This window comes from Podarcis muralis, chromosome 5 (assembly GCF_964188315.1).
Source record: "Podarcis muralis chromosome 5, rPodMur119.hap1.1, whole genome shotgun sequence".
NCBI lineage: Eukaryota > Metazoa > Chordata > Lepidosauria > Squamata > Lacertidae > Podarcis > Podarcis muralis.
In genome coordinates, this window is record NC_135659.1 from 60042953 (window position 1) to 60056993 (window position 14041).

General features: G+C 44.6%; 1 protein-coding gene across 22 annotated transcripts in view; it reads right to left on the reverse strand.

Moving 5' to 3' along the window:
• Positions 1-2461, reverse strand: part of PLEKHA6 (pleckstrin homology domain containing A6) — a 191081-nt gene extending 188620 nt beyond the window's left edge. For 3 of the 22 annotated variants that reach the window (XM_028734229.2, XM_028734232.2, XM_028734223.2), the window contains exons 1-2: positions 1904-2447; positions 333-409 (exon numbers count right to left, since the gene is read on the reverse strand). In XM_028734229.2, coding sequence (XP_028590062.2) covers positions 333-409; positions 1904-1989 — 163 coding nt within the window. In that variant the 5' untranslated portion in view covers positions 1990-2447. Of the gene's footprint in view, positions 1-332; positions 410-1903 lie in introns of all 22 variants that reach the window. The other 19 variants (XM_077928974.1, XM_028734228.2, XM_028734231.2 and 16 more) reach the window with 12 other exon arrangements.
• Positions 2462-14041: the final 11580 nt, after the last annotated feature.

The following is a 14041-nucleotide window of genomic DNA, read 5'->3' on the forward strand; positions in this document are numbered from 1 at the left end:
TCATTTACACCTGAATAATGGACATCTTTTTTTTAGGGTGTTATGTACCTATGTCCTGATGCACCTCCAGGTATAGATCATAAATCTCAGTTTGATACACACAAAATAAAGCACATGTGTTATCGCTGCATAAGCAAGTGGCATTTATTGAACCAATGTTAATCGGTTTCTCCTTGGATTCCCAATATTTTCCAGCACTTCTCTGAAAGAAACATCAGATACTATTCTAACACAAATAGTGTTGGCCAAGAGATGTTCTGTCAGTGAGAAGGGAGGATAATTATCAACAGAAGATGACAACTATTGCATTGGAAGTAATAGCATCTCCTTACCTGACCAAGTAAAATGGCCACTCTGGACAGGACAACCACTGCCTGGGTGTGTCCAGCAAGTAGATTTTGTTTCATCACTGCAAAGGGCAAAACAATCACACTTAGAAAGTTTAAGGATTATCACCATATTCAAGAAACATCCACAACCCAAGGGCCAAGAGTAATCCAGATTGCTACACTTTGGTATACAGGAGAGCATTCATAGTAGGGTAGACTTAAGGCTGACTTTGCAGTGGCTACCAGAAGGAGAAATACAGCTGTGCAGCTCAATAAAATTTGCCACCTGTGGGCTCCCTGACTTTAAACTCTGTCACGTTTGCCAAAGGTTAAGCCATAGACTGGCAGTCTGCTGTGTGTCAGGGAGGAGGAGAACATCACCCAAGTCACCTTGAAATGCCTGAAGGGCAAGGGGAAAGGTATCCCGTATACAAAGAGTGAACTCATTATGGAAGTGTGGAACCTTACATAGCAAAAATGGCATAATCTACACACAAGAGGGAACTACCACAGGGAGAGCAATGGGGGCTGAGCATGCTTAGTGGGCACAGGATGCCAATTTGACTGAGGAAGAAAAGATGAAAAAATGGTGTGATGGTAGAATGGAATATCCTGGAAAAGAACTGAACAGACCACTCCATACTGCAACATTTTGGTGAAGTTTCCACTTGCAATAGTAATATTTAATTTAGATACAGCTTTATAATGTTTAATTTTTTACAGGTTCTATATTCTCAGTAATCCTGACAACATGCTTGCAAGGTAGGTTAGCTTTGTCATCCCTGTGTTGCAGACATCAGGGCAGAAGCTGAGAAAAAGTTGTTTGCCCAACGCCACCTAGTGATCTTGTGACAGAAACCAGATTTGAACTGGGAACTTCCTGGTTCACAGCTTAGTTCATGGGACGCCGTCTGGGAGAGGAGAAACAGCAGCCTGAGAATCCTACAGCAGCAGGTAAGGAACATTTCACAAGCTGGGCTAAGGACATTTTTAAATTTTATTTTTCTATGAAATGCTGATGAACATCAGTGATGCAGTACGTAAAACAGGAAAGAGCCAGCAGGTTCTCCCCAATGAAAGTTTTGTAGTCAGATCATATAAACAGAAATTCAAAATGCAGTTTAGAGTTGTAATCCTAAAAGACATTTACAAACACATGCTTAGAATTGATGGAACTTGCTTCCAAGTGATTGTGCTGAGGATCAGGCTGCAAGTATTTATGTTTCTTTTTGATAATTTTATTGTTCTGTCTTTTTTGCAAACATTTTGAGGATTTCTACCAACAAGTGGTGTATACATTTTATGAAACGAAATGAAACAAATAAGGTGTCATTTGCCAAAGTGGCATACGGCCCCTTGCTCTGTGCAGTGACTTAAAACCCAATCCTGCCCTTCTCTTGTGTGTGAACTGTTAGCATTCTTTCGGATTGTCTCTTCACAAACACACATGCCATTCCCACCAAAGAGTTGGCCCAGAAGTCTATGCACCTGCACCTGGCACAAACGGGGACTCCTTCAACCATCCACAGCTGCAGGAAAACCACAAACAACAACAGAGCAAGAACTGAACGTACTTGATAAAGAAGATTCTCCCGTCTCTGCAAACTCCATAAGTCCACCTGCCAGGCAGGTCGAGCCAGTCAATGTCCTCGGTGGCCATAAAGCCCTTTCCACTCACTGCAAAATCCACCAAGAACAGGGAAGAAAAAGAGCCCAAATTGCTCCCCTCTTTACCCCTGCACCCCTGCTTTCAGCAGGAAGGGACAGTGGCTGGGCTGCCTAGTCAAGAGAGCACAGATACCCAGCCCACCTGAGCCAGTCCCACCAGGATGCAGGCTGCCCAGCCCTTCCACAGAAACTCTTGTTTTTGCTGCAAATAGCCCAGGAGGGAGGAAAAACACAGCTGGCTGGTTAACCCTTCCAAGGTCCGCTTGTTGATCTTCCACCAAAAACCTGGAGCACCACAGGGTCCTCTCCAGCAGCAGCAGCAAGGGCAGACATGCTAAAACTGCCTGACTGTTTGAGAAGGCAGTTTCTTTCCTCCACTGCCTACTCAATCTAATTACCACAAATTAACTCTGGGTGAGGAGCGAGGGAGTTCTGCAAACTGAGCCCCGTGTCTGTGGTTCTCGCCTTCAAAAGCAGGAGGCATCTTCTGTCTCACCGTAGTCATCAATTAGAGCTTATTCACCAGGAAAGGTGGGGTTTGAGAACTTCCCCTCCATGGAGGGAGGGAGGGAGGAGGAAGAGGTCATAAATGCCTGCTTATCACCAGGGGCATGTGTTCCAAGCTCTTATACCACAACCGGGGAGAATGACAGCCTCACTAGTGCACTTAATCCAGGAGAAGAAGAAACCTGACCACTAGTGGAGCAAGGCATAACCAAGTGGCCAGGCTGTTTTGCGTGGCGAGTTCCCGCCCCCCACCAGGATAAATAAAGACACAAGACACCATAATTTAAGGTTAAATGGGCGAATTAGGCCACAACTTTATTGGATTCAGGAATGAGAGGCATTGGCTTAGGCATTGGTCCTATCGACTATCCGGCTCCAGCCCATTTGCTGGAGACACGGGAAGGGTTAACACCATAGAGGGGGAGTCTCCTGCTGAGGCACGTCAACTTGGGGGCGTGCCTTTGGCCCACACCTCCATAGGCTTCGGACAGGGCCACGCCACCCTTCGTTCTGCTCCCCTGCTTAGACTGGCACAAACCAGTTTGCCCAGAGCTACTGGAATATGGCCCAGCTGCTGGGTGTGGGGGAAGATGTCCAGTAAACACACAGCATGGTGGTGTTTGTTTTTGTTTCAAAATGATGCTTAATTGTAAGATTATAGCTCTTTCAGTAGACAGCCATGTGGTTAAGGTCACATTCACACCATCCACTTAAAGCATGTGGCCTTCCCCCAAGGAATATTGGAAACTGTAGTCTACTCCTCACAGAGGTATAATTTCCAGCACTCTTAGCAAACCATAGTTTCCAGGATTCTTTAGGGGATAGCCATGTGCTTGAAACATGCTTTAAATATATGGTATGTGCTTCCAGACTGGTGGCACCCAACACAACCCCTTCATTGCTGTTTGCACAACATTTGCAGGGAGGTTTAGCACACTGGTAACAGTGTGGAAGCACCCTCAGCTCACCTGAACGCATCATTTTAAAAATGCATTTAGAAATGTGTGCTAAATTACATTTGCAATTAAGTACCATTACAGATTACCACAGAACCTTAAACATTTTTAAAGCATGTTTTACCAGAGTTACCAGAATTCAGAAAAGAACACTCCCCCCCCCCCACGCGACATGGTTTCTTTCCATTTAATAGCTGCGCAACAGACAGAGCAGACTAGCAAGGGGCATTTTTTCCAGTATGGAGGTGTAGCAATGGGGTAAGAACACCAATAGTTCAATTTCTGCCTGTACTGCTACTGTTGCAGGCTTCTAGAAGAATAAATGAGTTACAGTGGTGCCTCGCAAGACGAAATTAATCCGTTCCGCGAGTCTCTTCGTCTTGCGGTTTTTTCGTCTTGCGAAGCACGGCTATTAGCGGCTTAGCGGCTATTAGCGGCTTAGCGGCTTTAAGAAAAAGGAAACAAACTCGCAAGAACTCGCAAGACGTTTCGTCTTGCAAAGCAAGCCCATAGGGAAATTCGTCTTGCGGAACGACTCAAAAAACGGAAAACCCTTTCATCTAGCGAGTTTTTCGTCTTGTGAGGCATTCGTCTTGCGGGGCACCACTGTACTCTAGATCAGGAGTAGTCAACCTGGTCCCTAACGCCCACTAGTGGGCATTTCAGGATTCTAGGTGGGCGGTAGGGGGTTCTATGGCACAATTTGAATTCTCCTTCCATTGAGCACGTGTGGGCAGTAAGGAAATTTTACCATCAAGAAAGATGCATTAGTGGGCGGTAGGTATAAAAAGGTTGACTACTCCTGCTCTAGATGCTTGTGCCTAATGGCCATGAGCAGTACTTAGAGTTGGGGAGGGAGCATGGCTTAAGACCCATCCTCCTGACATCAACATTGCTGCTGTTAAATCCCCCGACAGCATACAAATCAATCTGGCTAAGCTGATTCAAAAATACACACTCACACCCCGCTCACACACAAAAACAATTCTCACTACAGCCAACCAAAGACAACCAACCACACCCTAAGCCACACCCAACCTCTCTCACCACCAAGGAAATACAACAAGTGAATAGTAAGAGAACCCGTATAAGTAACGCTGACACAACCCCTCACACACGCTAAGTAGACTAATAGAAGCATAAGCACCCCATCCCACTCCCCCTCTTTTCTTCTTCTTCTTCTTCCTCCTCCTCCTCCTCCTCCTCCTCCTCCTCTTCTTCTTCTTCTTCTTCTTCTTCTTCTTCAAGCAGTTCATAAACCAAGAACTTATACATTGACCACTAATAATGAAACATATGTTGTAGATATTTTCCACATTTATTATGCTATTTTTGTGATATACAAATGACATGAGAAAACTTGGTATACTTATTTGTATAACATTATTCTTGTTTATAAAGGTAAAGGTAAAGGTACCCCTGCCCGTATGGGCCAGTCTTGCCAGACTCTAGGGTTGTGCGCTCATCTCACTCTATAGGCCGGGAGCCAGTGCTGTCCGCAGACACTTCCGGGTCACGTGGCCAGCGTGACATCGCTGCTCTGGCAGGCCAGCGCAGCACACGGAACACCGTTTACCTTCCCGCTAGTAAGCGGTCCCTATTTATCTACTTGCACCCGAAGGTGCTTTCGAACTGCTAGGTTGGCAGGCGCTGGGACCGAACGACAGAAGCGCACCCCGCCGCAGGGATTCGAACCGCCGACCTTTCGATCGGCAAGTCCTAGGTGCTGAGGCTTTAACCCACAGCGCCACCTGCGTCCCAACATTCTTGTTTATAAAACCCAATAAAAAAACCAAAACATTGCTGCTGTTTATTGGGATGGGGTAGGCACACCGCCAGACGCACTGGAGTGTCTCTACCAGTGTACCTCTACAACTGTGACCTCACCACTGCCCTGCCCCTGCAAGATCCAGCTAAGGAGCAGTTAACACAGCAGCAGCAACACCCCATCATATCAGATGCTTCTGGCCAGGAATACGTATCGAATCTCAGTTGCCCCATTTCCCAGTGGAAATAAAGATACCACTTGGGTACCAAATCTTGGACACCACTCTTTTGCATGAGTCCATTAACTGACAGTTTACAAATTCCCATATTCAAAACTGTACACCGTTTCATAGAACCGAGGATAATAAAGAAAGATGATGAGTCATGATGACATATAACCCAAACTAAGAACCAGTCCTGCCAACATCTGTCTACATACAATGTTACTGACGTAGTATCATGGACATGACTAAGCCCTATGGCAAGCTCCATAGGAACTACCCCAAGTCCCCACATCTATTTAGTGCATTAACAAGGCTTAGCTTGTACCAGTGGAGCTTTAGGTTCAACCCCTGTCCAATGGGAACTCAAATGTCCAGTTGCTACAGGTTCTGAGTGATTGTCAGGATTAATGGATGAGTACATAATAGCTCTATTATCTTTTTAAGTATCGTATTTTGAAACAGGATATTAGGTCCATGGATTCCTTTGGCTGGGATAGCTCAGTTGGTAAAACATGAGACTCTTAATCTCAGGGTCCTGGGTTTGAACCCCATATTGGGCAAAAGATTCTTGCATTACAGGGGGTTGAACTAGATGTCCCTTGTGGTCCCTTCCAGTTCTACTATTATATGCTAACCCTTCCCCCTCTTTAGCACATCCTTAATTTTAATCCGAGGGGAAGCATGTCCCTTTCTGTATGAGTGGTAGACTATAAATTTCAGAACTCCCCAATATCCCTCTAACACTGGGCATACACTGTCACTTTTGGATGGGTTTCTTTAAAGTTGGCTAGATGCCTATTCACAAACCAGTTTTTGCAATTTGATCTGCTCTACAATTCTCTTTAATTACTAACTCTAACATAGTTGTGTGTGGGGGCTTTTTCTTTCTAAACTGCCTTATGGATATTTCAGCTTAAGACATGCTAGACATACAATTAACTAACACGCACACATTACACATTCTAGATCATTAGCAGCTAATGACTGCTGTCAAAATCTGGGTGTCCAACTGTTGCTTCTAGAATAACTATAAAACAGAACTCAATCACCCCACACTCTCAGCCTAGCATACCAGGTTGTGGGGGATGGGGGGGGCAATATTAGCACCATTTCTCCATAAGAGCAAAACTGTTGGTTTGTGATTCTGGTTTAAGAATGAACTTTCATGACAACATTTGCCAAATTAAAATGCTGTGATGTTTTTAAAGATACAAGAAACAGAGAACAAAACCCAGTAATATTGCAGCTACGCTGCCTTTGGAACAGATTCCCCCCTTCTTGTTTTAGCTTAGCTGCAATTCATAAGTGGTTCTGCAACATCAGCAGTACAAGGGATCATCTCATAATCCATCCTGATCCTATTCTGCTTCTTTCTTTTTTTAAAGCAACCTCTTTAAAACAAAAAACACATTTTCAAAAGCAAAGCTTCATTTTCTACAAGGCTGGCTATGCAAATGCTTTCAGATGAGTTTTGCTCCTTTGAGTAACTTCCTTAACTAGTTGAGGTTATTTGCAAAGAGAGAGTGAGTAAGAGCAGTGGCGGGGTAATGAAATCTTCAGAATGGCACCGTGCCCGAGTGACGACTCTATGATGCTGCATGCACACAATGCCCATTTTGCCTACACAACTATGCCAGCAATAAGAGGTAAAGGTAAAAGACCCCTGACAGTTATGTCCAGTCACAGATGACTCTGGGGTTACGGCGCTCATCTCGCTTTACAGGCCGAGAGAGCCGGCATTTGTCTGCAGACAGTTTTTCCGGGTCATGTGGCCAGCATGACTAAGCCGCTTCTGGTGCAACGGAACACCGAAACCAGAGCAACGCACGGAAACACAGTTTACCTTCCCACCAGAGCGGTACCTATTTATCTACTTGCACTTTTTGGCATGCTTTCGAACTGCTAGGTTGGCAGGAGCAGGGATTGAGCAACGGGAGCTCATCCTGTCGTGGGAATTCGAACCGCCAACCTTCTGATCAGCAAGCCCAAGAGGCTCGGTGGTTTAGACCACAGCAAGGCTGTCAATTGCAATTGTCCAATGGAAAGTTTGACCAAGCTGCGGGAGGCAGTGGAAGACAGGAGTGCCTGGCGTGCTCTGGTCCGTGGGGTCACGAAGAGTTGGACAGGACTAAATGACTAAACAACAACAACAATGGTAAGCACTCTGAATTCTTACTGGCCATCTGGAGGGCTAAGGCTTTGCACAGGCAGAATTTTGCCAGTAAGAATACACCAGTCAGAACCAGGGGGATCTTGAGGCTTGGCCATCATGGTGTGTCTGTACCAGTATTAAATCAAGAGAGCTGCTTCTTCCCACTCCACCCTGACAAAGACAGGCCAGTGCTGAGTGATACAAGGCCTTTTCAAGACCCCTAAGATGCTTCATGCATTACGTTGCATTTATAATAAGCATAGGTAAAAATATGGCATGCATGCAACAAAGGTGTGTTTAAAAGGCATGAGATAACTGCCATGATGTCTCCCAATTGTAGCCCTTAAGCCCTGATGGTGGAACTACCTGTTCCGAAGCAAACCTAAGGATCACAACACCATGTTTTCCTTGTAACGTAATAGTGGGGACCTGAGGGAATTTGCAGAAGAGAATTAGTGCATGGAACAGTGGGATTAATGCGTCTCTCTGATAAATCTCACCATGCTCCTCTATTCATTTATTTTGTTACTGTTTTCATAGGATCATAGAATCTTATAGTTGGAAGGGACCAAAGGGTCATCTAGTCCAACCCCCTGCAATGCAGGAATCTCAGCTAAAGTATCCATGGCAGATGGCCATCCAACCTCCGCTTAAAAACCTCTAAGGAAGGAGGTTTCCAACAGATAAGCTTATAAACCAGGTGAGCCATAGTAGTGGTGCAGTAGGCAGCCACTGAACTTAGTGGTCTTGCGGGTGGGCTCTTTAAATTGTAACACACAATACTTCACATACTTCAAAACATGACAAACCAGCCCTGCTGTGTGGTTAAGTACCCTCTACTGAGTGGGGTCTTGGACTTCTGCCCCCAAGTCCTCTTGAGTTTACCACTGAAACCTGGCTGAAAGTGGGGGGAACTAGAGGGGCATTAGCAAGGATGAATCAGTGGGGAGGGTTAATGTTTATTATGCACCCTGAAGCTGTGTCCTAATCTAATCCAATATCAACACTAAAGAGGCGGTACTGAGTAAACAACACATTGGATGGTGAAGGACTTTGACACATTCTTTGTGTGTGCTGTTATATTTCAACTCGTATAGAAATGCAAGGACAAAAACATATCTATTTTGTTGCTTTTGGTTTTTAAAAATCTCATTTCACTTGTTTAAGCAGTTTAGTCGCACTGATGTGGAGAGGTCCAGAGAGGCCATGAGGCAAAGTGGTTAGACTGTTAGACCAGGACTGGGGAGATCCAGGTTCAAACCCTGACCCAGCCTTGAAGCTCACTGGGTATCCTTGGGCCTCCGCTTGACCTACCAAACAGGGTTGCTGTGAGTGTAAAACAGTGGGAGATAAAAATGTACATTATGTTCAGTAACTCAGAGAACAAATTGGATATCAATGTAATTAATAGCAACCTAAATGCACTACGTACCTGGAAAGCTCACTATTAACCTGAATCTGGACCACTTCACGCAGCAGGAGAACTGTGCAACTATGTGGTTCATATCAGTCCACATTCTCATATCAGCGACGGTTACACCCACACACAATATACACAATGTCTCCTATCAGAAGTGGATTTACGGGAGCACAACTGGTTCGCCTGCACTGGGCACTGAGAGGAGAGGGCGCCACGGGGGGAGGGACTCCAACAATGACTTAAAATGGAAGGCGAGAGGCTGGTGCACCGATTTTTGGCATTCTACAGGGCGCTGCTGAAATTTGAAAGCCCCAAATCCGCCGCTGCTCCTATGCTAACATGGAGGTGGACTTTTTCATTGCTTGTACCACTGTGGAATGCCAAATCAGTGAGCCCTATTCTAGTAATTTGACATCAGCTGTGACTCTAGGCTTGCCATATGTCAGGAAAATTCCTGACATGTCCTGATTTTGGGGAGTAAAAATGGCATCAAGGGGAATTTTGCCGAACTGGCAAAATGCCAGGGAAAACCCAGATGTATGGCACCGCAATGGAAAAAGTATTGGAAACAGCTCAAAATGCTTAAAATCACCAGTTTCCTTAAAGAAGCTCAAGAACTTTGTGGGCGTCAGGAATTTTACTTTTTTGAAATATGGCAAGCCTATCTGACTCAATGCAGTCAATGCCTTCTTAAAATGTTTGTCAGCTCCTCATGACCACAAGGTATTTTCATATCTGGCCTATTCACTTTCATGGCATGTGGGTTGTGGAGCAAGCTCTTCATTATTTAAAGGGTTAGGTTGTGGCAAGGGTGTGAGGAAGAATGAGCGAGTTCTCAAGAATGAACAAGTGTCAGGGTGAGGTTTCTCTTAACAATAAGACTGGTGCAGCCCAGCACTTAGAAGGAAGAAGAGACTGGACCAGACTGAATTGGAAGATGACGACAGCAAGTGGCTAACTGGACTTGTTTGTCAACCACTGAAAGGGTGCTTCCGCAATAGGTGACGAAGAGAATAAACCAAAAGCTCTAATCTTATGCACACACACACACCATGCCAAGAGAAGGAGGAAGATTTGCTAACTGGCCTCAACCATTCATTTGTGATGGCAAGAAGCATTCCGTGTTACTAAACAGAGAATGAGTGGAGAGAAGAGCCATTCAACATAGGTATGACTCACCCTCTGCTGGTGATGAACAGACATAGCACGTTGAAGAAAGAGGATCATTTCCGTAGTGGTACAACAATTCACAGGACATCTCTTGGGTTCAAAGTTCCTCAGTGTCAAATTAGCAGATGATTTCCAACTCAGTAGCTTCAAGCAAGAGTCTTCTTTTGAAAGTACAGAGCGGACAGACCATAATTTACATGCTAGAAGATGTTGAAGTTAAGGAGCTATTGATGCTGCAGGTTCTGTGGTAGTATTTTTCAAGTAAAGGCAGGGGGTGTAGTTAGTTGCAGGGCTTGTTCCTGGTTTTGCATTTCCAGTTAGTGACCCATGTGCAAGTAAATGGGGGAGGGAGGGGCTTGTCTTTAAGCAAAACCTGTGAAAGGGAGGGTCATTTAAGAGTACAGCTGTAAGGCTTTGATGATGCAGCTGGAGAGGTTTTAGATAAGTAGGTGACAAGCGTTACCTACTGATTCTGTTACTTTCTCTGTTGCACCAGTTCTGTACAAGGCAACTCTTGCAGTCATATTGCAGGGCCCGACTGCGCTGTTGCTATTTGTTAATTAATATATCACTTAACTGTCAAGGAGGCTTCTAAGCAGTTTACAAGCATAAAGCCGGTTACAAAAAAATATGAGCACACAAAATTTAAAATGCCAAATGAAGCAATTTCATCAAAACATAAAAATAGCCATGCACGACTAAAATATGCAATTATAACAACCCCGTTTAAACAACACAACAATTTAAAAAGTTAAAACAGCAATTAAAACAGGAGGTTCAAGTCAGGCAATCAAAGGAATGCTTGTCTAAACAGGTGTGTCTTCCAGAGCCAGCAGAATGTCAATTCTGATGGGACTTCTCATATTTCAGCAGTGAGACCATTCCACCACCCTGGTACTACCAGTGAAAAAGTCCACCTCCAAGTTAGCATAGGAGACGATGGGTTAATGTTGTGTGTTCTGGCTGGTAGGTAAGGTATACATAGTACTTAGTCACTGCTCCCAGCAAGACATGTTGTGGCATCATCAGAATTATGGTTCCTAATGACTTAAAAGTCCACCACTGTGTGGAAATGTTGATGCACAAAGCTACATCCATGGTTGTCGGAATATTTCTGGAGCTCATGAATGAACTGAACATTCCTCTTCTTAGTGTTTGATGTTGCTGTTGTTAACTAAATTTGATGTTAATGTTTATTGGAAAACAATAAAAATCAGCTTGTTTTTAAAAAGGCATGAATATTTATATGTGAATGACCACACGGAGACAGATTTGCAATTGTTTAGTTAAACCTTTTGGCTTCTGCCTTTCTCAGCAACATCATAGGAATTGCAAGATGATAGTTTTAGAGCACTCGTATTTTCATATATATTTAGTGTTTGATAATACCCTCCTAGGATCTCGAACCTACTTGGTTGCTTTTAAGATTTTTTATTTATTTATTAAATTTGTATACTGTTCTTCATCTGTAGATTTCAGGGTGGCTCACAACATAAAAAAATACAATATAAAAAACACAGAATAAATAATAAGAGCAAAAACAAATCAAGAATTCCCCACTCCCACAACACATTTAAAAGGGTATTGGATGGTAACCAGCTAAAGGCCTTCCTGAAGAGGAACATTTTCACCTGACACCTAAAGGCCCCAGGTGAACCTCTCTAGGGAGAGCATCAGCACTGGATTTTGTAACTAAAAGGTGGCTATTGCCACCTTGTGGACATAGTCATTTTCACCCTTAGATACACAAACCTCACCGAATCTAGCTTTCAGCCTTACAATGCTTTGTGCGTGCATGGTGTTTTTATTCCCTTGAGATCATGCTTTATGAAGGCTTGTGATGAACATAGATTGGATTAACCCTTTCCCTTCCTTGGTCCCCATATTCTGCCATTCCAGTTTTTCAGCATCTTGGGCCATTTCACACATTACAACTACAACTAATCCAGAATTCAGCAGCTAGACTTGTGACTGGGGGCGGCCGCCAAGACCGCGTAACACCGGTCTTGAAAGACCTACATTGGCTCCCAGTATGTTTCTGAGCACAATTCAAAGTCTTGGTGCTGACCTTTAAAGCCTTAAACGGCCTTGGCCCAGTACACCTGAAGGAGCGTCTCCATCCCCATCATTCCGCCCGGACATTGAGGTCCAGCGCCGAGGGCCTTCTGGCGGTTCTCCGACTGAAAGAAGCCAAGTTACAGGGAACCAGGCAGAGGGCCTTCTCAGTAGTGGCACCTGCCCTGTGGAACGCCCTCCCACCAGATGTCAAAGAGAAAAACAACTACCAGACTTTTAGAAGACATCTGAAGGCAGTTCTGCTTAGGTAAGCTTTTAATGTTTGACGCACTATTGTATTTTAATATTTTGTTGGAAGCTGCCCAGAGTGGCTGGGTATAAATTATTTATTATTCTTATTCTTATTCTTATTATTACATCGTAGCAAACCTGAGTCTGCCATCAGTGTACACTCAGCAGGAAGCGCCAACCTATTCTGGATATGACAAATTTGCTCCTACAAATCCAAGTGTGTAATTTACACATTACACACACATGCACACACAGTGTGAAGGAACTCCAAAATCAGCCCATTCCTACACAGAAACAATTTCCTAAACCTCAGACTTTTTGCTGATCTCAGTTCTGCTACTTTGGTCAATTTAAAGCTCCTTCTATATTATAGAATCATATAACTGTTGAGTTGGAAGGGACCCCAAGGGTCATCTTGTCCCAACCTTTCCTCTAAGTAGCTCAAGAAGGTGTACATGCGTCTTCCACCCCCCACCCCACCCCTTCTTTTATCCTCACAATCCCGGTGAGGTAGGTTAGGCTGAGAGGCAGTGACTGGCTCAAGGCCACCCAGTAAGCTTCCTGACCGAGTGGGAATTGGAACCCTGCTCTCCCAGCTCCTAGTCTTGACACTTGGACCACTGTACCAAACTGGTTCTAAGTTTAACGTGCCTTCTAGAGGACTTATAGAGTTATTGGCACATTTTGTAGCATTTCATTTGGCTTAACTAGCAGATTCATTGTTTTCCCCACCTCTTCAGAGGCAGTGCTCACAACATGACTGCCACAAGGAGACTGAACTGCTTCTTCTTTGATATGATCAGAGATGGGCAGGTTAGTGGAGAGGAGAAAAGTGAACATGGTATTTGAAGTGGCATGCCTAGAAAGAGAGTCATAGAGGACAGGACACATTTTTATCCCACTTATGCGCTGTGGGTTAAAACCTCAGCGCCTAGGACTTGCCGATCAAAAGGTTGGCGGTTCGAATCCCCGCTGCGGGGTGCGCTCCTGTCGCTCGGTCCCAGCGCCTGCCAACCTAGCAGTTCGAAAGCACCCCCAGGTGCTAGTAGATAAATAGGGACCGCTTACCAGCGGGAAGGTAAACGGCGTTCCGTGTGCTGCGCTGGCTTGCCAGATGCAGCTTGTCACGCTGGCCACGTGACCCAGAAGTGTCTGCGGACAGCGCTGGCCCGCGGCCTATAGTGAGATGGGCACACAACCCTAGAGTCTGTCAAGACTGGCCCGTATGGGCAGGGGTACCTTTACCTTTATCCATGTTAAAGCCATCTGGGCAGTTGGGATATATGCACAGGGAAAGCAAGGCCTAGCTGAAGGTCAATCAATTGGTGGGAGGGAGGGAGGGAACGGAACCAAACTTAATAACACACTCATTATTAATACTAAATAAGCTGTTGTGCCGATTCCCAAATACTAGTTTTTATATAGTATATTGTATAGTATATAAGTGTTTTTCCATAGGCAATGCACAGCTCTGAAACCACCAGTTGCCCCCATTCTTCCATTACAAGAGCTATATATCAATAGTCCAGACAACAGGAAAG